This window comes from Hylobates moloch, unplaced genomic scaffold, assembly GCF_009828535.3.
Source record: "Hylobates moloch isolate HMO894 unplaced genomic scaffold, HMol_V3 SCAFFOLD_8, whole genome shotgun sequence".
Classification (NCBI taxonomy): Eukaryota; Metazoa; Chordata; class Mammalia; order Primates; family Hylobatidae; genus Hylobates; species Hylobates moloch.
Genome location: NW_026652283.1, coordinates 45,750,353 through 45,773,340, shown reverse-complemented (window position 1 = coordinate 45,773,340; position 22,988 = coordinate 45,750,353). Strand labels below are relative to the sequence as shown.

The 22,988-nt window shown below is 52.0% G+C and overlaps 2 protein-coding genes and 4 non-coding genes across 6 annotated transcripts; 1 reads left to right on the top strand and 5 right to left on the bottom strand.

Annotated features, from left to right (window-relative positions):
- Window positions 1-1,489: 1,489 nt before the first annotated feature.
- BEST4 (bestrophin 4) lies at window positions 1,490-10,801 on the top strand. The gene is made up of 11 exons (XM_032160627.2): window positions 1,490-1,576; window positions 4,778-4,895; window positions 6,830-6,993; window positions 7,081-7,175; window positions 7,747-7,980; window positions 8,215-8,369; window positions 8,767-8,844; window positions 9,138-9,335; window positions 9,458-9,538; window positions 9,664-9,818; window positions 9,965-10,801. Exons 1-11 carry the CDS (start codon window positions 1,503-1,505, stop codon window positions 10,236-10,238), a joined length of 1,626 nt encoding a protein of 541 aa, XP_032016518.2. The 5' UTR covers window positions 1,490-1,502; the 3' UTR covers window positions 10,239-10,801.
- A 5,718-nt stretch (window positions 10,802-16,519) lies between these two features.
- On the bottom strand, window positions 16,520-19,799 carry RPS8 (ribosomal protein S8). The gene is made up of 6 exons (XM_032160626.2): window positions 19,668-19,799; window positions 19,130-19,236; window positions 18,491-18,590; window positions 17,472-17,647; window positions 17,131-17,260; window positions 16,520-16,684 (listed from the first exon to the last, which is right to left on the bottom strand). The coding sequence occupies exons 1-6, from the start codon at window positions 19,669-19,671 to the stop codon at window positions 16,575-16,577; spliced, it is 627 nt and encodes a 208-aa protein (XP_032016517.1). The 5' UTR covers window positions 19,672-19,799; the 3' UTR covers window positions 16,520-16,574.
- Window positions 16,802-16,870, bottom strand: LOC116474003 (small nucleolar RNA SNORD38). Its single transcript, XR_004249547.1, has one exon. It is a non-coding gene; the product is annotated as a small nucleolar RNA SNORD38 (small nucleolar RNA).
- LOC116474005 (small nucleolar RNA SNORD38) lies at window positions 17,348-17,417 on the bottom strand. The gene has a single exon (XR_004249549.1). It is a non-coding gene; the product is annotated as a small nucleolar RNA SNORD38 (small nucleolar RNA).
- Window positions 18,672-18,775, bottom strand: LOC116474006 (small nucleolar RNA SNORD46). The gene has a single exon (XR_004249550.1). It is a non-coding gene; the product is annotated as a small nucleolar RNA SNORD46 (small nucleolar RNA).
- Window positions 19,326-19,405, bottom strand: LOC116474000 (small nucleolar RNA SNORD55/SNORD39). The gene has a single exon (XR_004249545.1). It is a non-coding gene; the product is annotated as a small nucleolar RNA SNORD55/SNORD39 (small nucleolar RNA).
- Window positions 19,800-22,988: the final 3,189 nt, after the last annotated feature.

Below are 22,988 nucleotides of genomic sequence, written 5' to 3'. Positions count from 1 at the left end.
TTTTTTTTTTTTTAGACAGAGTCTCACAGTGTTGCCCAGGCTGGAGTGCAGTGACACGATCTCAGCTCACTGCAACCTCTGCCTCCCAGGTTCAAGAGATTCTTGTGCCTCAGCCTCCCGAGTAGCTGGGGTTACGCCCCCGCCACCATGCCTGGCTAATTTTTGTATTTTTAGTAGAGACGGGGTTTCACCATGTTGGTCAGGCTGGTCTTGAACTACTGACCTCAAGTGATCCGCCTGCCTCGGCTTCCCAATGTGCTGGGATTACAGGTGTGAGCCACTGCGCCAGGCCAGTTGTTCATTTTTTCAATAAATGTTTTGTTGAGCAGCCTCTATGTGTCAGGTCCTGTGCTGCACCCTGGAGTGACCTGTAGGTAGGACAAGGACACTGGACTGTAATTAGTGCTATAGTGGTGAAGACAGACAGGGTATGGGGGTGGCCTATGGGAGCCCAGAGGTGGGATCACACCCAGTTTGGGGAATGCACGTAGGCTGAGATTTCTAAGTTGAAACCTGAGAGCTGAGGAGGAGTTAGCCAGGAACAGTAATGGACAGGAGGAGAAAGTATTCCAGAAGACGAACCCTGTGCTCCTTGAGGCATGGAGTGAGAGCTGTTGGTCCTGGAAAAAACTGAAAGTTCAGAGTATCTGGAGGAAAGGGGAAGGGTGACTGGAACAGTCCAGGGGCCAGAACTCCAAAGGCTTTGCAATGTGTGTGGAGGAGTGAAGGCCTACTTGCCCCTTCCCCAATTTGCCAAGTTCCCAAGCTGCCCTAAGTTTTGAATTTGGTGAGTTCAGGTGAAGTCTGACAATATAGCCAGGGAGTGGGTCTGGAAAGTGGGAAAGAGGGAGCCAGGACAGGCTCCTTGGGAGAGAAAGCTGATTTGCCCTCCTGGCCTGGTTCCCTAGAGCCTCCTCCCCAAAGCTGATGAGCTCCTGCCAAGCACGTAGGTGCTCAGCCTAAGACTGGGTTCCCTTCTCCTCCCAGGCTGGGATTTAAGGTTGAACTCAGGCTGTCTGATCCATGGCCATGTTACCTCTCTAATCTCTGCCACACAGGACCCTGGCCAGGGGCCACCACTCAGGCACAAAATGAAATCCCATCTGGCCTTTCTTGCTGTTGTCTTGTGGCTTCCTCAACTGGCTGGGTGGGCCCACACCCAGGCTGGGGCTGTGAGCTTATTATCTTGTCTTCCTGTTCTCTCTGTCTTTTGTTGTTGTTTGTTTGTTTGTTTAGATGGAGTCTTGCTCTGTCACCCAGGCTGGAGTGCAGGTGGTGCAATCACAGCTCACTGCAGCCTCAACTTCCTGGCTCAAGCAATCCTCCAACCTCAGCCTCCAAGTAGCTGGGACTAGAGGCATGCGCCACCACACCCGGCTAATGTTTTGTATTTTTTGTAGAGATGGGGTTTTGCCATGTTGCCCAGGCTGTTCTCGAATTCCTGGACTCAAGTGATTCCGCCTTGGCCCCCCAAAGTGTTGGGATTACAGGCATGAGCCACCATGCTTGGGCCAGAATCTCTCGAGTGTCATGTCACAGAGGCCAATGGAGGAGGGTCAAGAACAAGAGATGCCAGGTAAGGTTAGGACTTGGGGAGGGCCATTCGCTTCAGCAATAAGGAGATGGCAGGTGTCCTTGGTGGGTGCAGAGGTGGAAGGGATAAAGCCAACCTGAAATTAGAGATGTGCTGATAGCCACAGTAGCACTTCCCACTTACCTGGTGCTATTGTGAGCACTTTGTACTATTTTTTTTTTTTTTTTTTTTTTTTGAGAGTCAGGCTCTCTCTCCGGCCCTGGCTAGAGGGGAGTGGTGCAATCTCGGCTCACTGCAAGCTCCGCCTCCCGGGTTCACGCCATTCTCCTGCCTCAGCCTCTCCGAGTAGCTGGGACTACAGGCGCCCGCCACCACGCCCGGCTAATTTTTTGTATTTTTAGTAGAGACGGGGTTTCACCATGGTCTCGATCTCCTGACCTCGTGATCCACCCGCCTCGGCCTCCCAAAGTGCTGGGATTACAAGCGTGAGCCACCGCGCCCAGCCTACTTTATACTATTAATTCACCTAATATTCACAACCACTCCATGTGATAGGCATTATCATCCCCATATCCCCATGGGGAATTTTTTTTGTTTTGAGATGGAGTCTTGCTCTGTTGCCCAGGCTGGAGTGCAATGGCATGATTGGGGCTCACTGTAACCTCCACCTCCCAGGTTCAAGCGATTCTCCCACCTCAGCCTTCTGAGTAGCTGGGATTACTGGTGCCTTCCACCAAGCCCGGCTAATTTTTGTATTTTTAGTAGTGACAGGATTTTGCCATGTTGGTCAGGCTGGTCTCGAACTCCTGACCTCAAGTGATCCACCTGCCTTGGCCTCTCAAAGTGCTGGGATTACAGGAGTGAGCTACGGCACCCAGCCTCTCATGGGGAATTTAAAAGGTTCAATGGCTTTCCCAAGGTCACAAAGCTTGGTGACTTTGGTGACCATGGTAAAGCATGGACTTGGGAACCTGGGCAATGTGGCTCCAGAATCCATTTCACTGCCAAGCCATACAACCACCTCTCAGCTGTGAGGAGGGGACAGGGGAATGGGGTGGGCAGGACCAATAGGGAGGGAGAGGCAGAGCTAGAGGATAAAGAAAGGCGGGGCAGGTGATTTATGGGCTGAGTGGTTCCCTCTCCTGCACCATAAACAAAGGGACTGGTCAACAGCTGAGAAGGAGATAAGGTGATTCAGGAGGTAGGGACTGGGTGGGCCTGGGGACCGCCCTCTTCCTCTGGCAGAGGCTTCAGGTCACGTACTTTTATCCTGGGCTCTGTGGGAAATTCACAGACCACAGGGCTGGGAACAAGCAGAGGTGTGAGGGCCACAGGTGCGGGTGGGGGTGCAGGATTGAAATGCAGCCAGCTGGTCTTTCTGGAGTAGAGCTGTCAGGGAGACACGGCCTGAGCTCCTGCACTCCCAGGACCCAGCTTTCCAAGTCCTAGAACATCTTTAAGTGGTAAGCAGCCCAGATGCTCTAGGAAAGCCACAGATCGAAGCCTGAGAATGAACTGCCTGGCCATGATGCCTGAGGCCCAGCTGGTATCTCACCCTCCCCAGGTCAGGTCCTGAACACACAGACACACACACACACACACACACACACACTCTCTCTCTCTCTGAGTCCTGTTCTTTCCTCATATTGAGATCTCACATGGGAGACCTGGAAGGAGAATGTAACTCCAGTCAGGCCATGAGTAGTTTTCCAGATCTTGGCTCATCTGGGAAATCTCACAAAATAGCAGGGGTGGGGTGGGGGACCAGATGTCTTTCATCTTAAAAGGGAAGAGAGAAACAGAGAACAAAAGAGGGGGTGGAGGGAGGCAAGGAGGAGGGAAGGATGAGAAAAAGAAAAAGAAGCTTGCTTGGTTTCAAGTCCTCCCCAGCTTTTTCTTTTTCTTTTTTTTGTTTTGTTTTTGTTTTGAGACAGGGTCTCACTCTGTCATTCAAGCTGGAGTGCAATGGCCGTATCATGGCTCACTGCAGCCTCAAACTCCTGGGCTCAAGTGATCCTCCCACCTCAGCCTCCCAAGTACCTGGACTATAGGCGCACACCACCACACCCAGCTAATTTTTAAAAATTTTTTGTAGAGACAGGTCTCACTATGTCGCCCAGGCTAGTCTCAAACTCCTGGACTTAAATGATCCTCCCACCTCAGCCTCCCAAAGTGTCAGGATTACAGGCATGAGCCACTGTAATCCAGCTTTACCTAGATGAATCAGATTCAAAACTGTTCTCAGGTGTCTCACAGGCTAGAGGGGAGATCTCCCTGTAAACAGATCATAGACCACTGTGATTAACTGCTGCAAGAGAGAAAACCCAGAGGGTTTTGAGGACTAACCTGGGGAAGATCATAGAAGGCTTCCTAGAGGGTGCTCTGAGCCACACCTTGAAGGAACAGTTACAAATGAGCTAGGCATATACACCTACTATGCAATCACAAAAATTAAAATTAAAAAAGAATTTTAAATGAGCTAGGCAGAGGCTGGTGATGAGGGTAGAGGTGGGTAAGTCTCAGAGGGCCTTGTGTATTCAGCTTAAAAGCCAGGATCCAGCACTGTTTGGTCTGGGGCAGGTTAGCAGGACATGAGGAAAAGGTCTCTGCCTCCTCATCTCTCAGGGACTGTCTGGCTTGGAAGGCTTGGGAAGCAAGAGTGAACCAGTGGTAGGAAACCAAAGAGAATAGATTCAAATTTTCACAGTAACAGCAGCCCAAGCCAACCACCCACAGTGCTTTAGGCCGTAGGCATTGTTTCTGTGAATACTCAAAATTACCCCATGAGGTTAGGCATTCTTGATCCTGATTTGCAGAGGAGGAAACTGAGGTTCAGAGAGATTAGGTAACTTGCACAAAGAGCTGGGATTCAGACCCAGGTCTGTCCCACTCCCAAGCCTGTGCTCCTAATCACCTCTCTTTTTTTTTTTTTTTTTTTTTTGAGACAGAGTCTCGCTCTGTCGCCCAGGCTGGAGTGCAGTGGCGTGATCTCGGCTCACTGCAAGCTCCGCATCCCGGGTTCACGCCATTCTCCTGCCTCAGCCTCTCCGAGTAGCTGGGACTACAGGCGCCCGCCACCACGCCCGGCTAATTTTTTGTATTTTTAGTAGAGACGGGGTTTCACTGTGGTCTCGATCTCCTGACCTCGTGATCCGCCCACCTCGGCCTCCCAAAGTGCTGGGATTACAAGCGTGAGCCACCGCGCCCGGCTCCTAATCACCTCTCTATGCTTCCTCTCTTTAGGAAACTTGCAGAAGAGAACCAGCTCACAGTGTACGGGGAGGAGCTTCCCAAAACAAGACAGAGGCAGGACCACCACTCTTGGGATTTTTCAGCGTTCACTTACCTCAGCACTGGGAGGGTAAGTGAGCTGCCAATTCTCTTCCATTTTGAGGTTCTATTTCTTTTCTTTTCTTTTTCTTTTTTGAGACAAAGTTTTGCTCTCGTTGTCCAGGCTGGAGTGCAATGGCATATCTCGGCTCACCGCAATCTCCGCCTCCCTGGTTCAAGTGATTCTCCTGTCTCAGCCTCCCTAGTAGCTGAGATTACAGGCATGTGCCACCATGCTCAGCTAATTTTGTATTTTTAGTAGAGATGGGGTTTCTCCACGTTGGTCAGGCTGATCTCGAACTTCCGATCTCAGGTGATCTGCCTGCCTCAGCCTCCCAAAGTGCTGGGATTACAGGACCATGGCACACACTCACTGCAACTTCCTCCAGGTTCAATATTCTCCATTGATTCTTTTTTTTTTCTTTTCTTTCTTTTTTTTTTTGATTACCCAGGCTAGAGTGCAGTGGCACGATCTCGACTCATTGCAACCTGGGCTTCCCCAGGTTCAAGCAATTCTCCTGCCTCAGCCTCCCACGTACCTGCTGGGATTACAGGTTTGTGCCACCACACCCTGCTAATTTTTGTATTTTTAGTAGAGACAGGGTTTCACCATGTTGGGCCAGGCTAGTCTCGAACTCCTGACCTCGTGATCCACCCGCCTCGAGGCTACCCAAAGTGCTAGGATTACAGGTGTGAGCCACCTTGTCTGGCGGCCGAGGTTCTGTTTCTATTGGCGCCTTAGGTATTATTTCCTCCATAGGTGAAAGTGGCCACTCAAATCCTGGGCACCCCTAGGAGTCAGGATGTTGGACACAGGTCTTAATGGGGCCTGCACTCCTAGGCCTGAGCTTCCAGATCTGTGGCTGTCAGCCCTGTGGCATGCATGGGGAAGAGCCTGGCCAAGACCCCCAGACCCTGTACAAGAAGCCTGGGAGTGTGGCCAGTGCATAGGATGGGTCCTGGAGCTCGTGCCTTTGCTAGGCCACTTCCAGCCTTGGAAGTCCATCGGCCCTGGCTTTGAATCCTGCCTCCAACATGTTCTAGCTGTATGGCCGACTGTGGGCAAGTCATTTATCTCTTGGAGCCTCATCTGTGAAATGTGGATGATTAATTCCCTACCTTATGGGGCTGTGATGAGGATTTCATGAGAGGATGACCTAGTAGTGCCCTTGGCATGGTTCCTGTCGCTTAGTCAGTGTTCTGTGATCAGCAGCTGGTATTATTATAACAGTTTATCATGCATCTGTCTTCCCACCTGAAACGTGGGACAATAACCCCTGTCATACTGGCTTGAAGGACATGGTGTCATCTGTGTGAGCTGTGGGGTCAGTATAGGTGGCATTTCTGCCACTCAAAGGCCAGCCCAACCCTACAGGGGTGGGGAGACACACCCAGTTCCCAGCACCAGGGGAAGCTGGATGACAGCTTCAATCCATCAATGATAGGCCTCAGTCCAGCCTAACTTTATGGACCGCAGAGGTACTTAAGTCTGTGGGGGTTGAAGTCTAGCCCGGTTCTTCTTCCACACAGGCTGCTGCCCAGAGCAGGTAGGCAGGTATGGGATAGGGGTGAGAGTGCCCTGGGCCCTGGTAGTTCTAGTTAATCAGCTTCCAGAGCAAAGCCCCAAGGAATAGCAGTGGATTTGGGCTGGAGCTGCATCTCTTGTCCGCAGCAGTTCAGGATCTGGTTACCCCTAGCCCTGCAGGCTGAAGAGGAGCTTGAGGAAGCCTCATGCATGAAGGCACACAGATCTCAGTTCTACCTTGTCCAACTCTAGCCTGGCTTTGCCCATGTACTGCTGAGTTCTGCAGGGGGTGGGGTGTGCCTTTCTGCTCTGCAGGCTCCTACCCCCTTGTCCACTGATGCAGGGTGAAGGCTGGGGTGTGTGAGACCAGAGTGGAAGGGAGGTTGTCTGGAGAACTAAAGGACAGCCCTGGGGACAACTCTTGTGACCTCCTGCCCCAGGCTCCCAGCACCATGACGGTTTCATATACTCTCAAAGTGGCGGAGGCCCGCTTCGGAGGTTTCTCTGGCCTGCTTCTCCGTTGGAGGGGAAGCATCTACAAGCTCCTCTACAAGGAATTCCTCCTCTTTGGAGCCTTGTACGCTGTGCTTAGCATCACCTACCGGTAAGGGCAGGGTCTTAGAGCTGGCGGAAGTGGGGAGACTGGGTCACCCACCTCCCTCTAACCCAAGCCTACACCTGCCTTTCCCAGGCTGCTGCTGACCCAGGAGCAGAGGTACGTGTATGCTCAGGTGGCCCGGTACTGCAACCGCTCAGCGGACCTCATCCCCTTGTCCTTTGTATTGGGTAAGGCTCCCCTCTAGTTTTCCGTGTCCTCCTTATTGTGTTCCCTGACCTCTGGGTTGGGTTGACAGCTCCAGTTCAGCCTGGGCAATGTAGCGAGACTCTGCTAAAAAAAAAAAAAAAAAAAGGAATTACTCAACAGAGTGGCAGAGCCTGCCTGGTCAGCCAGAGCAGGCCCAGCAGGCACAGGAGCTGGGTGCTGGGTCCAGGACTTCCAGAGGGCAGGGCCCTATCACTTGCCGGACCCTCACTTCCAGCAAGGCACAAGACACCTGCTGGCCTCACAAGCCCACCCTGGGCACTGGAGGGGAGCTGGACAGAGGTGACAACCCCTTCCCCACCCTCCTGGGAAGCAGTCTCCTGGCTTTGAATCCCCACTTTCCCTCTGCTGAAGAAGTTTGCCCTCCTCCCTCCTCCTGGCCTCGCACAGCAGGGCACTGGAGCTGAATGTTTCCTTCCCCCTGCCACGATTCAACTGGCCTGGACCAGGCCCTTTGCTGGGGGAGGCGAGGCGCTCCGACCCCCAGGCTCTCCACCCTCCCTCCCTACTCCCTCTACCACGGCGGCCAAGCAGGTTTCTATGTGACTCTCGTGGTGAACCGCTGGTGGTCCCAGTACACAAGCATCCCGCTGCCAGACCAGCTGATGTGCGTCATCTCGGCTAGCGTGCACGGCGTGGACCAGCGGGGCCGCCTGCTGCGCCGCACCCTCATCCGCTACGCGAACCTGGCGTCAGTGCTGGTGCTGCGCTCGGTCAGCACCCGCGTGCTTAAGCGCTTCCCCACCATGGAGCACGTGGTGGACGCAGGTGTGCCGCCCGCCGGGAGCCTCTGGGGGCCCGGCCCACGGCCGGATGCAGGTGCCGCCTGGGAGAGTCCTGGGAGCAGGGGCCTCCAGGGAAGGGTCTGGACTGAGACAGGAATGCGGAACCGCGAGTCCTGGGACAGCCGGTGGACGCGAGGGAGGGGAGCCAGACGGCGGAACAGCAGCCTCCCCTGGCGGCAGAGGGTGCAACTGCACCCCACCTGCTTTACCCCCTCAGGTTTCATGTCCCAGGAAGAGAGGAAAAAGTTTGAGAGCCTGAAATCCGACTTCAACAAGTACTGGGTCCCCTGCGTCTGGTTCACCAACCTGGCGGCCCAGGCCCGGAGGGACGGGCGAATCCGTGACGATATAGCTCTCTGTCTACTTTTGGAAGTGAGTGGGCCCCGGACCAGACCTATCTGCCCTCCTCCCTCTAATTTTAAAAATGAATAATAATTTTAGTACCTAACACTTGTATGGCACCAACTGTGTACCTCGGCCTTTTGGAAGCCCTGTACCTATGTTAACTCATTCATCCCTTACAGCAACTCTTGAGATAGGTACTATCATCCTCTTTACACAGATGTGGAAACTGAGGCACAGAGTGGAAAAGAAATTTGCCTAAGTTACACAGCTAGTTAGCAGAGCTGGGATCCAAACACCCCATCTTAATACACCTCTGAGGGCAGAATGAGAAAGAGCCTCCTGGCCGGGCCCAGGCCTAGTTTGTGCTGGGCACTCCTGTTCCTTCTTCACCTCTGCTGACTTCCTGTTCCTGCTGTCCCTCCAGGAGCTGAACAAGTACCGAGCCAAGTGCAGCATGCTATTCCACTATGACTGGATCAGCATCCCCCTCGTCTACACCCAAGTAACTGCCTCTCCCCTCCTGGGTCCCAGTGCCTATTGTATGTCCTGTGCTGTGTGTGAGATGAGAAGAATTAGCGATGGTACTTGCCTGGCCATTTCAGTCCCCTGAGGCACTGGGTTCATCCTCAAAGCCTCCCACCACCCCCACCAAGGTGACCCTGTCCCCACTGGTACTGCCACACCAGGATACATGTTTGATTACTTGTCAGACTTCCCATAGATCCTCAGAGGCAGGGGCGGCATTTCTCCTTGTCCCGCTGCACCCTGCGCTGAGCCTGGCTCTTCCTTCTCCAGGTGGTGACCATAGCCGTCTACTCTTTCTTTGCCCTCTCCCTCGTTGGCCGCCAGTTTGTGGAGCCAGAGGCAGGGGCTGCCAAACCTCAGAAGCTTCTGAAGCCGGGCCAGGAGCCAGCCCCATCCCTGGGAGACCTGGACATGTATGTGCCTCTCACCACTCTGCTGCAGTTCTTCTTCTATGCTGGCTGGCTCAAGGTGGGCACTGCAGATGGGCATGCCAGCCTGCTCTGTGGAGATGTGGGCACAGGGGCTGCCCCGACTTTGGGGACAAAGAGTGAGGCTCTGAGCCCAGAAAACTTTGTCTCTGCCACCTATAGGTGGCTGAACAGATCATCAACCCATTTGGTGAGGATGATGACGACTTTGAGACAAACCAGCTCATAGACCGCAACTTGCAGGTGAGCAAGCATCAGGAAGGATCAGGGGTCCAGGGCAGCTCCTGGGCCCCCTCTCCCGGTCAGCTCTCAGCCCGGCCGTGGGAAGGAGAGGAGAGGAGGATCCTTGTAACTTGCTGGTGGCCCAGGTGTCCCTGCTATCCGTGGACGAAATGTACCAGAACCTTCCCCCCGCTGAGAAGGACCAGTACTGGGATGAGGACCAGCCGCAGCCACCCTACACTGTGGCCACGGCGGCCGAGTCTCTGCGGCCCTCATTCCTGGGCTCCACCTTCAACCTGCGGTGAGTGGCTTGCGCCGGACCTGACCCGGCAACGCGGGTCCTCGCTCAGCCTCTGGGGCACCGATGCCTCCGTCCCTTCCCGAGAGCCGATCCCGCGTCCCCGCTCCCGCCCTGTGCCCCGGCTCAGCCCGCCCTCCCGCCCGCAGCATGAGCGACGACCCTGAGCAGAGCCTGCAGGTGGAGGCGTCCCCCGGATCGGGTCGGCCCGCACCCGCCGCGCAGACCCCGTTGCTCGGCCGCTTCCTGGGCGTAGGGGCGCCCTCCCCCGCCATCAGCCTCCGGAACTTCGGCCGCGTGCGAGGCACCCCCCGTCCCCCGCATCTGCTGCGCTTCCGGGCCGAGGAGGGCGGCGACCCCGAGGCCGCACCCCGCATCGAGGAGGAGACGGCGGAGTCCGGGGACGAGGCCCTGGAGCCCTGAGGTCTCGCCTGCCCCAGCCCGGTTCCCCCCACCCACTGCCCTCCTTCCCTCCCGTGCGGGTCCTGCCAGCCAGCTCTATTAGAGCAGCTTTTCCTGTGTGCCTTGAAGGCCAGAGCATTTAGGGACAGAACTTGAAAGAGAAGATGGCGAGAAGGGCCTGAGCCAGGGCTGGGAATGTGTCCACTTTGGTGGGAGAGAAGGTCGGATGGGTTGCTTGGGGGACGTGCAGCTAGAAAAAGAAATGAGCCCAGGCATAGAGGACTAGAGCCCAGGTGCACGGTTAGCTTCACAGCAACAGGGAGCTAGGCCAGTGATTCTCAAACTTGAGGAAGGATCAGCATCACGGAAGGTCTTGTCAAAAGAGTGCTGGGCACCACTCCCAGCATTTCTGGCATATTCGATTTGGGATGGCGCCCAACAACTTGCATTTCTAACAAGTTCCCAGGTGATGCTGTGCTGCTGGTCCAGGAAACACAATTTGAGAGTCATGGGAAACGTGCTTGAAGGGGTATACCTTACCCTGGTAACCTTACTCAAAAGAGGGGTCAGTGTGTGCTGGGGGACTTTTGCCTTGTCTGTAATGTTCAAGTTTTTGTTTACATTGAGAATAGATTCAAGTTTTTAAGTTTTTTTTTTTTTTTTTTTTTTTTGAGACGGAGTCTCGCTCTGTCCCCCAGGCTGGAGTGCAGTGGCGCGATCTCGGCTCACTGCAAGCTCCGCCTCCTGGGTTCACGCCATTCTCCTGCCTCAGCCTCTCCGAGTAGCTGGGACTACAGGCGCCCGCCACCACGCCCGGCTAATTTTTTTTTGTATTTTTAGTAGAGACGGGGTTTCACCGTGGTCTCGATCTCCTGACCTCGTGATCCGCCCGCCTCGGCCTCCCAAAGTGCTGGGATTACAAGCGTGAGCCACCGCGCCCGGCCCAAGTTTTTAAGTTTTGTTTAGTTTTTGTTTATATTGAGAATATATTTATTGTGCAGTTATAATTGTTTAAAATTGAATTGGCATGCATGCAGTAGGATGAAGATGAAGGAAGGAAGGGTTTGGGAATCTGTCTTGGAGGCTGATTAAAGTCAGATGTGAAGGCAGCCATCCACCACTCACCCTAGACCTAGCATTTGGACTTCAGTGTGCCAAGCTCTTCTCCACTCCCACCAACCACACAGGGGGAAAAAGTACAGTTTACAGGTGGAAGCCTAGGCCCATCTCCATGGTGGGCCTGCAGTGCTGGGGGCACTTGGCCGATATAAGTAAAGAGCCTTCTGTGGCCGGGCACAGTGGCTCACGCCTGTAATCCCAGCACTTTGGGAGGCCGAGGTGGGTGGATCCCCAGAGGCCAGAAGTTAAAGACCAGCCTGGCCAACATGGTGAAACCCTCTCTCTACTAAAAATACAAAAATTAGCTGGGTGTGGTGGTGGATGCCTGTAATGCTAGCTTCTTGGGAGGCTGAGGCACAAGAATTGCTTGAACCTGGGAAGCGGAGGTTGCAGTGAGCCAAGATCACACTACTGCACTCTAGCTCTCAGTTACAGAGCCAGGCTCTGTCTCCAAAAACAAACAAACAAAAAGTCTTCTGGAAACAGTCTGCCACAGAGCACTACATTGGAATTGTGATAAAACTATGCTCCTCTATGATTCTTGCTTTCTAAATCCCAGTCTTCACCTAAAGAAATCAGTGAAGGCCAAAACTGAATATTAAGGCCACAGGATAAATGCCAGAACAGAGGAGGAAGACAGGGGGGACACTAGAGTACAGTGGGTAGACTCCAGCCTCTGGCAGGGTCAGTTGACTGGATTCTAATGCTGGCTTTGCTTCTTTCCATCTGCATGTCCATGGGACAGTGAATATTTCTTATTTATTTATTTATTTGAGACGGAATCTTGCACCGTCACCCAGGCTGGAGTGCAATGGCCTGATCTCGGCTCACTACAACCTCTGCCTCCTGGGTTCAAACAATTCTCCTGCTTCAGCCTCCCGAGTAGCTGGGATTACAGGTGTCCACCACCATGCCCGGCTAATTTTTTATATTTTTAGTAGAGACAGGGTTTCACCATGTTGGCCAGGCTGGTCTTTAACTCCTTACCTCAGGTGATCCACCCACCTCGGCCTCCCAAAGTGTTGGAATTACAGGCGTGAGCCACTGCATCTAGCCAATAGTGAATATTTCTAAGCCTCACTTTCCAAATCTATAATGTGGAGACAGTAGCACCCCACAATGATAGCTACTCATTCACAAGGCATTTGAGGGTTATATGAGGAAATACCTCATTCACAAGGTATTTGAGGGTTTTTTTTTTTCTGCAGCTTTTACAAGCCTTGTCCCATGGTGAGAACGGTCATCTGTGAAGGTGGTAGAAATGGAGAATGGATGGATTTCAAGACTTTAGAGAAAGAACCCACTGGTTTTATGGACAGATCCTGGCTCACTGCAACCTCCACCTCCCCGGGTTCAAGAGATTCTCGTGCCACAGCTTCTCAAATAGCTGGGATTACAGGCACGTGCCACCACGCCCTGCTAATTTTTTGTATGTTTAGTAGAGATGGGGTTTCACCATGTTGGCCAGGCTGGTTTTTGAACTCCTGACCTCAAGTGATCCACCTGCCTCGGCCTCCCAAAGTGCTGGGATTACAGGCGTGAGCCACAATGCCTAGCCAAACTTCAAATTTAATAAAATCTCAAGACTTTTTTCCCAATTAATCTTGCATATATTTGAGTACCCAGTATACGTCCATACACTTTTCTAGGTGCCAGAGACACAGCAGGAAACAAATATCCTTGTTTCCCTGGAGTACCATTCCAAAGGGAAAAGAGCAAACTTTGTCAGATTAAGGAATAAAGAGAAAAAATAGGCGAAATATAAGACGGTTCAGAGGGGCGACTACAACTTACAATATTGTGATCTGGTAAGAACTCACTAGGGTGACATAGCAAAGACCTGGAGGGAATGAACCATGTGGGGCTTTTTTGTAGAAACAGGGTCTCACTTTGTTGCCCAGGTTGGTCTCAATCTCCTGGCCTCAAGCAATCCTTCTGCCTTGGCCTCTGCCTCCCGAAGTGCTGGGATTACAGGCATGAGCCACCATGCCCAGTGTCCAGCCCCAAGTGGATATTTGAAGGAGTGTGCCTAACAAAGGGAATAGCATGTGTACATGTATGTTCAGTAAGCTAGGATGGTTGTGTGGTTGATGGAGGGAGTCACTATAGAAGGAGCTAGGTCACATCAAGTCATAATACTTGGTAAGGATTTTCATTGATGAGATAGGAAGCTGTTGCATTAAAAATATAATCTTGGGCCGGGCGCGGTGGCTCACGCTTGTAATCCCAGCACTTTGGGAGGCCGAGGCGGGCGATTCACGAGGTCAGCAGATCGAGACCACGGTGAAACCCCGTCTCTACTAAAATACAAAAAATTAGCCGGGCGTGGTGGCGGGCGCCTGTAGTCCCAACTACTCGGAGAGGCTGAGGCAGGAGAATGGCGTGAACCCGGGAGGCGGAGCTTGCAGTGAGCCGAGACTGCGCCACTGCACTCCAGCCTGGGCGACAGAGCAAGACTCCGTCTAAAAAAAAAAAAAAATATATATATATATATATATAAAATCTTGGTGGGGTGCAGTACCTCACGTGTGTAATCCCAACACTTTGGAAAGCCATGGCAGGAGCATTGCTTGAGGCCAGGAGTTCAGGATTAGCCTGGGCAACAGGAAACCCCATCTCTACAAAAAAATAAAATGATTATTCTGGGCCCTGCACCATAGCTGTAGTCCCAGCTACTCAGTAGATTGAGGCTGCAGTGAGCAATGATTGCTCCGCTGCACTCCAGCCTAGTGTGAGATCCTGACTCTTGAAACTGAGGAACATGGCAGGTGGGTGCGAACAAGAGCTCAGTTTTGAAAATGTTGGCCTTTGAGAGCCCTATTACAATATCCAAGCACAAAGCTGGGCGAGTGGCTCATGCCTATAATCCCAGCACTTTGGGAGGCCAAGGCGGGTGGATCACTTGAGGACAGGAGTTGGAGACCACCCTAGCCAACAGTGAAACCCTCTCTACTAAAAATACAAAAAGTGAGCTGGGTGTGGCAGTGCACACCTATTAATTCCAGCTACTCAAGAGGCTGAGGCATGAGAATTGCTTGAACCCAGGAGGCGGAGGTTGCAGTGAGCCGAGATTGCACACCACTGCAATCCAGTCTGGGCAACGGAGTGACTATCTAAAAAAAACCCAAAAACAAGGCCAGGTGCAGTGGCTCACACCTGTAATCCCAGCACTTTGGAAGGCCGAGGGTGGGCAGATCACCTGAGGTTGGGAGTTCAAGATCAGCCTGACCAACATGGGGAAACCCCGTTTTTACTAAAAATACAAAATTATTCAGGCATGATGGTGCATGCCTGTAATCCCAGATACTTGGAAGGCTGAGGCAGGAGAATCGCTTGAACCCGGGAGGTGGAGGTTGCGGTGAGCCAAGATCCCGCCATTGCACTCTAGCCTGGGCAACAAGAGCGAAACACTGTCTCAAAAAAAAAAAAAAAAAAAAAAAAAAAAAAAAAAACCCAAAAGGCAAACAAACAAAAAACCCAAGTGCAGGCCACCAGGCGCAGTAGCTCACGCATGTAATCCCAGCACCTTGGTAGGCCAAGGCAGGCGGATCACGAGGTCAGGAGATCGAGACCATCCTGGCTAACACAGTGAAACCCCGTCTCTACTACAAACACACAAAAAATTAGCCAGGGGTGGTGGCAGGTGCCTGTAGTCTCAGCTACGCGAGGCTGAGGCAGAATGGCATGAACCCAGGACGCGGAGCTTGCAGTGAGCCGAGATTGTGCCACTGCACTCCAGCCTGGGTGACAGAGCGAGACTGTCTCAAAAAAACAAAAAACCCAAGTGCAAAGCTGGGGGTGGTGGGTTATGCCTGAAACCTAGCACTTTGGGAGGCAAAGGTGGTAAGATTGCTTAAGCCCAAGATTTCAAGACCTGGGCAATGAAGTGAGACCCTGTCTCTACCAAAAAAAATAATTTTAGGCCGGGCGCGGTGGCTCACGCTTGTAATCCCAGCACTTTGGGAGGCCGAGGCGGGCGGATCACGAGGTCAGGAGATCGAGACCACAGTGAAACTCCGTCTCTACTAAAAATACAAAAAACTAGCCGGGCGCGGTGGCGGGCGCCTGTAGTCCCAGCTACTCGGAGAGGCTGAGGCAGGAGAATGGCGTGAACCCGGGAGGCAGAGCTTGCAGTGAGCCGAGATCGCGCCACTGCACTCCAGCCTGGGTGACAGAGCGAGACTCCCTCTCAAAAAAAAATAAAATAAAAAAATAAAAAATAATAATAATTTTAAAAAATGGGTATAGGCCAGGCACGGTGGCTCATGCCTGTAATCCCAGCACTTTGGGAGGCCGAGGCGGGCGGATTATCTGAGGTCAGGAGTTCAACACCAGCCTGACCAACAGGCAGAAACCCTGTCTCTACTAAAAATACAAAATTAGCTAGGTGTGGTGGTGCATGCCTGTAACCCCGGCTGCTTGGGAGGCTGAGGCAAGAGAATCCCTTGAACCCAGGAGGCAGAGGTTGCAGTGAGGCGACATCGCGCCATTGCAGTCCAGCCTGGGCAACAAGAGCAAAACTCCGTCTCAAAAACAAAACAAAAACAAACAAAAAAAAGGGGTGTAGTGCCTATTGTCTCAGCTACTTGGCAGGCTGAGGCAGTATTACTTGAGCCCCGATGTCAAGGCTGCAGTGAACCATGATCATGCCACTGCACTCCAGCCTGGGTGACGGAGACTGTCTCAAAAAAAGAAAAAAAGAATCCAAGTGCAGATGTCAAGCAGGTCAGGACTAAAGATAAGTGTTTGACAGGGCAAGTTTAAGTCAAAGAAGTGACCCTTGGAGACCAAGCAAGGCAGAAATCACTGTTAATCTTACAATGGGTGCAAGATCCTTAAAACTTTTTAGAAGCAATATAAGCCTGAGATTCTAATCATGACTCAGCCAGCACAATATTGCTGAACCCCAAGGCTGGGATACCCCCTCTCATAGCCTCTGCCACATCCCTATCCCCACCAAAATGTGGTGAGGAATGTTCCCACTATAGACATAGCCCACATAATAAATCTGGCCTTCAGGGACATGGAGTTGAGAACAGAAACTTTACAGTGTGGTGAGCCTGGATCAGCGCAGTAGGAGGTAGAGGTAAGTAAGGCAAGGGGTTGCAGCCACCCACCCAGATCAGTTTTGCAGGGCAAGGAAATAAAGCAGAGAAAACAGTCAAATATTCAGGCAACACAAATGTGGGAACAAAACAATAAACACCTTTATTACATGGGTGAAGACAAAACAAGGATTTATTTGCCTTTCCGGGCCTTGATTTTCCTAAGATAGAACTCCAACTCTTTGCCCTCTAGCACATAGCCATCTGCTCGGCCACACTGTCCAGGCCTTGAAGCGATGCACGCTGCAAGAGAGTAGGTGATCCTTAGCACAATGACAAGGTGGCCCCACCCAAACCTCTCCACCCCCTTAAGAATCTCTGTGGGTTCAGGTACCCTGGGGGCAAGCATGAAGCCAGCTGTCTCCTCAGACACACTTTATCTTCACTTACTGTCAGTAGCAGAACTGGACAAAGTTTTCATCACTGAGACAGCCCCCTCAGCCTGGGCAGAGACTTCCCCAAATACAAAAACTCTAAGCATGGGCCTATGCAGACTCTTCTACCCAATGCTTCCCATTTCAGCTTCATATGAATAGGGCGACCAAACGTTCCCCTTTGTGCTCGCAGCCTGTTACCAGTGAACCCTTTAGACCGCATGGCTGGCAGTCAAAGGAACTGGGACAAGGGAAAAGTGCCTCGGCACATTCAATCTCTGAGACTCCCCACCTCCAACACAACAGCCTTCTCACCAAGAAGCTTGCCCTGCTGGAACTGCTCCTCCAGGAGACTGCTGATTTTGGCATTCTTTTTCCTTTCATCATATTTCTTCTGAATTTTTTTAGATCGTTTTTTGTTTAAAATCTCTTCTTCCTCAGGAGTCTGAAAAGGGGATACAAATATATGAGCTCAGGGAAGGCAGGCAGGCCCTGGAAGCCTTCTCGAACCCTGCACACCCCAGTGCTGGCCTTCCTCAGCCTAAAAGGCTCTCATCTCTCTCCCTTCAGTAGCAGAACTGGACAGAGTTTTCATCACGAGAAGGCTGGAGTCAGGGCTGCCCTCCCCACAACCCCTACAGGGAAATAACACGTACCAGCTTGGCTCCCTTCTTGCGGCCCAGGGGCAGCGCATAGTGGGACTCGTACCACTGTCGGTACGGTGTGCTGTCGATGAGCACGATGCAATTCTTCACCAGGGTCTTGGTACGAACCAGCTCGTTATTAGATGCATTGTAGACAACATCGATGATCCTTGTTTTACGAGTACAACCTGCTCACAGGAGAAATTTGGCATCAAGTAAACTGGAGGACAAATGGCCCTGGCACACTCCTCCAGGTTCTTCAGCCCCATGAGGCCTTAAGGAGAAATAAGGGAACTCTCAGCCTTTACTACTGCCATGGGGCATCAGTTCGTCTTCTACAACCCCCTAACCCACGTTTCTAGTGATGTTTGGCAATCTAGTCTTTATCAGCCCCAATCTCTCAGGCTGCAGAGTTCAGAAAGATCAGAGTAGGTCGGGCACAGCGGCTCACGCCCGTAATCCCGGCACTTTAGGAGGTCGAGGCGGGTGGATCACTTGAAGCCAAGAATTTGAAACCAGCCTGGCCAACATGGTGAAACCCCGTCTCTACTAAAAACACAGAAGTAGCCGGGTGTGATGGCACACGCCTCTAATCCCAGCTACTTGGGAGGTTGAGGCAGGAGAGTCACTTGAACCCAGGAGGTGGAGGCTGCAGTGAACCAAGATCACGCCACTGGCACTCCAGCCTGAGCAACAGAGGCCCAATCTCAAAAAAAGAGATTGGAGCAGGACAGCCTGGGTGGAGAGAACTCCCCAGCTACCTTAAGATCTTTCAGCAAGGAGAAACTTCAAATGCCTTGGTCTAAGCCACAGACTACCTGCTAAAAGCACTTGAATCTTTTTTTTTTTTCTGAGAGAGTCTCGCTGTGTTGCCCAGGCTGGACCCGAACTCCTGACCTCAGGTGATCCGCCCGCCTCGGCCTCCCAAAGTGCTGGGCTTATAGGCGTGAGCCACCGCGCCAGGCCCACTTGGTTAATCTTAAGACGGTTTAGGTGCGTTTTCCCACCCACTCCCAAAGGGCCTCACTCACACTCTGAGCCCCAGGAGAAATTCCCCACGTCCAACCTCAGGGCGCGGTATTTCTTGTTACCTCCCCGCACACGGACTGTGTGGATGCGGCGGGGACCAATCTGGAAAACACAAGGTTACAGGAACTAGGTTACCAAGGAGAGCAAGGCAAGAGAGGGAGAGGAACCTGGGCCGGGAGGAGGCAACAGTCAGTGTAACTATGACAAGTCCTTGCATTGGCAAGTGGCACACAAGTGACCAAGACGGCCACAACCACGCCTAAGGATTCTTTTTCATCACCCTACTTGCCTCCAAGAGGAAAGCCTGACCCCAAATGCTGAAAATTAAGCCTCTGTTATAAAAAAAAACAAAGACTAGGGTTCTGACTATTACGCGAGGCGCCACCCTCTCCAGAAGCTCAAGTCCCCACACAGTATCCTTCTCTCTGAGACCCTAAGCTCCAGGGTTGGGGGCCTGAGGGAGCATTCCCTCTTTGGTACTTACTTATCCAACAGCTAAAGGGGGACAGGACACCCAGGCCCTACTACACAGAAATCAGAGCCCAAGAAAGAACGCACAACGGTCACACGGAGAGACCTGAGCACGCTGGAAAGCGGGGGAAGGCGACCTCCCAGGCGGACAGGCCCACACTCGCACCCACCTTGGTGTTGGCAGCTGGGCGCCCCAACTCATACTTCCGTTTCTTGTGGTAGGGCTTTCTCTTGCCCCCGGTTTTGCGGCGCTTGTGCCAGTTGTCCCGAGAGATGCCTGCATGTGGAAGCGGGGAAGGAAGCTTGAGCCACTGTGACTCGGTGCTAGCTACTCGCCAGCTCCCGACCCCCGCGCCGGGCCGGCCGCGCACGCTCAGCTCTCCAAGGTTGGCTTCCCCACCGCGCACTCGGGAGTATGCAGCATTACCGAGTTGTCATCATACACGTGCGGCCAGGCCGGGGCCTCCTCCTCGCGGCAGCCATGTTGGCGCCGCTCGGAGCCCGCAGCCCGCGGCCCGGAATCCGGAGCCCAGAGCCTTCGCAGCCCCCAGAGAGGGGCTAGGCGGCCGAAACCCGAGGGCCACCACTCCTCGTGGCTGTCCCTGGCCGGGGGTCGGGGCGTCTGGACTCCTCAGTAGGCTGCGAAGCAGGATGAGGCCTGATTGAGCTCAATCCCCTATCACCCGCCTCATGCAGAGCGACACTCACCCATCGCTCGGCGCTGGCTGGAAAGAGAAACCGCAAAGATTCACGGTCCGGTTTGTAAAACGCCGTCCCACCCCCTTTACTTACGTTGTTTCTGAGCGCCGAAACAACGTCGGGCGACGAGGCTTACGTGTCAGCTGCCGCGCCTAGGGCCACGAGCCTGGGAAGGTCTCGCAGGCTGCCGACCTCTGCTGACCTCCGCCGACTCGCCTCCGACCTTGGGCTGGGGGAAGGGGGTCTGCGGCGTCGGCAGATCTGGGCGTGTTGAGACTAGTTTCAGAGGCTGCTGCGGTCGTTTAGGATGAGATGTGGTTGCGGCTGCGTTGAAAAAGAGTGGAAGGGGGCTGGGTACGGTGGCTCATGCTTGCCAGCACTTTGGGAGGCCGAGGCGGGCGGATCACGAGGTCAGGAGATCGAGACCACGGTGAAACCCCGTCTCTACTAAAAATACAAAAAATTAGCCGGGCGTGGTGGCGGGCGCCTGTAGTCCCAGCTACTCGGAGAGGCTGAGGCAGGAGAATGGAGTGAACCCGGGAGGCGGAGCTTGCAGTGAGCCGAGATCGCGTCACTGCACTCCAGCCTGGGCGACAGAGCGAGACTCTGTCTCAAAAAAAAAAAAAAAGAAAAAGAAAAAGAGTGGAAGGGAATGGAATTGGAAACGAGTGTGGACTTGGGTTTTGTTTTGAAGGGTTTGGTGGTAGATAGGAATGGGGATTGAGGGAGAGGGCGGTGTCAAGGATTCCTAAGATTCTCACTTGATCAATCGCATAAATATTGGGGCCATTTACTGAGATGGGGTAGGCTAAGGTAGGAGCTCTTCTGGACACGTTCATTTTGAGATCTTGCTAAGTCATGTAAGTGGGACTGACTGATAGGAAGCTGAATATTAATGACTGGTCATCCTTATAAGGGATCTGCACTGAAGATGTTATTTTGGGAATCGTTGGCTTATAAATGGTAATTAAAGCCACCAGAATGAAACGAACTTAGGAAGAGAGTATAAAGGAGGGATCAGCTAACTTTTTTTTCTGAGCTAGAAGGATATATATTTTTTAATTAAAATGTTTAGGCCTGGTGCGGTGGCTCACGCCTGTAATCTCAGCACTTTCAGGAGGTGGAGGCGGGTGGATCACGAGGTCAGGAGTTCGAGACCAGCCTGGCCAACATGGTGAAACCGTGTATCTACTAAAAAAATACAAAATTTAGTTGAGCATGGTGGCGCACACCTGTAATCCCAGCTACTCAGGGAGGCTGAGGCAGGAGAATCGCTTGAACCAGGGAGTCGGAGGTTGCAGTGAGCCGAGATTGCACCACTGCACTCCAGTCTGGCGACAGCGAAACTCAGTCTCAAAACAAAACAAAACAAACAAAACAGACAAAATTAGCCGGGCGTGGTGGCGGGCGCCTGTAATCCCAGCAACTGCGTCGGGAGGCTGAAGAAGGAGAATCGCTTGAACCGGGAGGTGGAGGTTCCAGTGAGCCGAGATGGCACCAATGCACTCACTCCAGCCTGGGTGACAGAGTAAAACTCTGTCTCAAAAAAATAAAATACACAAGTTATTATTGATTATAGTCACCCTGTTTTGCTATCAAATAGTAGGTCTTATTTATTCTGATATTTTATTTTTGTATACATTGGCCATCCCCACTCCCCCCTGCCCTCCCACTACCCCATCTAGCCTCTGGTAACCATCCTTCTACTCTCTAGGACCATGAGTTCAATTGTTTTGATTTTTAGATCCCACAAATAAGTGAGAACATGCGATTCTCTTTGCATGCGTCTTTCTGTGCCCAGCTTATTTCACTTAACATAATGACCTTCAGTTCTACCCATGCTGTTGCAAATGACGGGATCTCATTCTTTTTTATGGCTGAATAGTAATCCATTGTGTATATGTACCACATTTTACCCATTCATCTTTTTTTTTCTTCTTTTTGAGACAGAGTCTCACTCTGTCACCCAGGCTGCAGTGCAGTGGCATGATCTCAACTCACTGCAACCTCTGCCTCCCAGTTCAAGCAATTCTGCCTCAGCCTCCTGAGTAGTTGGGATTACAGGCATGTGCCACCACGCTCGGCTAATTTTTGTATTTTTAGTAGAGACGGGGTTTCACTATGTTGGCCAAGCTGGTCTCAAACTCTTGACCTCAGGTGATCTGCCCACCTCAGCCTCCCAAAATGCTAGGATTACAGGCGTGAGCAACCACGCCCGGCGCCATTCGTCTTTTTTAACTTTAATTTTAATTTAAAATTTTTTTGAGACAGTCTTGCTCTGTCGCCCAGGCTGGAGTGCAGTGGTGCGATGTTGGCTCGCTGCAACCTACATCTCCTGGGTTCAAGCAATTCTCCTGCCTCAGCTTGCCAAGTAGCTGGGGTTACAGGCATGGGCCACCATGCCTGGCAAATTTTTGTATCTGTAGTAGAGATGGGGGTTTCACCATGTTGGCCAGGCTGGTCTTGAACTCCTGACCTCAAGTGATGCCTGCCTAGGCCTCCCAAAGTGCTGGGATTACAGGCGTGAGCCACTGCGCCCAGCCTGATTTCCTTTCTTTTGAGTAATATACCCAGCAGTGTAGGAACCTCCAAACTGTTCTCCATGGTGGTTGTACTAATTTACATTCCCAACAAGAGTGTACGAGCGTTCCCTTTTCTCCACATCCTCGCCAGCATTTGTGATTGCCTGTGTTTTAGAAATAAGCCATTTGAACTGGGGTGAGATGATATCTCACGGTAGTTTTGATTTGCATTTCTCTGATGATCAGTGATGTTGAGCACCTTACATGTGCCTGTTTGCCGTCTGTATGTCTTCTTTTGAGAAATGTCTATTCAAATCTTTTGCCTATTTATTGATCAGATTATTAGTTTTTTCCTGTAGAGCTGAGCTCCTTCTACTTTCTGGTTATTAATCCCTTGCCAGATGGGTAGTTTGCAAATATTTTCTCCCATTCTGTGGGTTGTCTCTTTACTTTGTTGATTGTATCCTTTGCTGTGCAGAAGCTTTTTAACTTGATGTGATCCCATTTGTCCATTTTTTGCTTTGGTTGCCTGTGCTTATGGGGTATTGCTCAAGGAATTTTTGCCCAGACCAATATCCTAGAGATATCCCCCAATGTTTTCTTGTAGTAGTTTCATAGTTTGAGGTCTTAGATTTAAGTCTTTAATCCATTTTGATTTGATTTTTGTGCAGTGCTGTACATGTTCAGAGAAACTTCCCTAGCAACAAACTATAGAAATAATCCCTAAAGTATAGTGTTTAACATTTCTTTTTTTTTTTTTTTTGAGACGGAGTCTCGCTCTGTCGCCCAGGCTGGAGTGCAGTGGCGC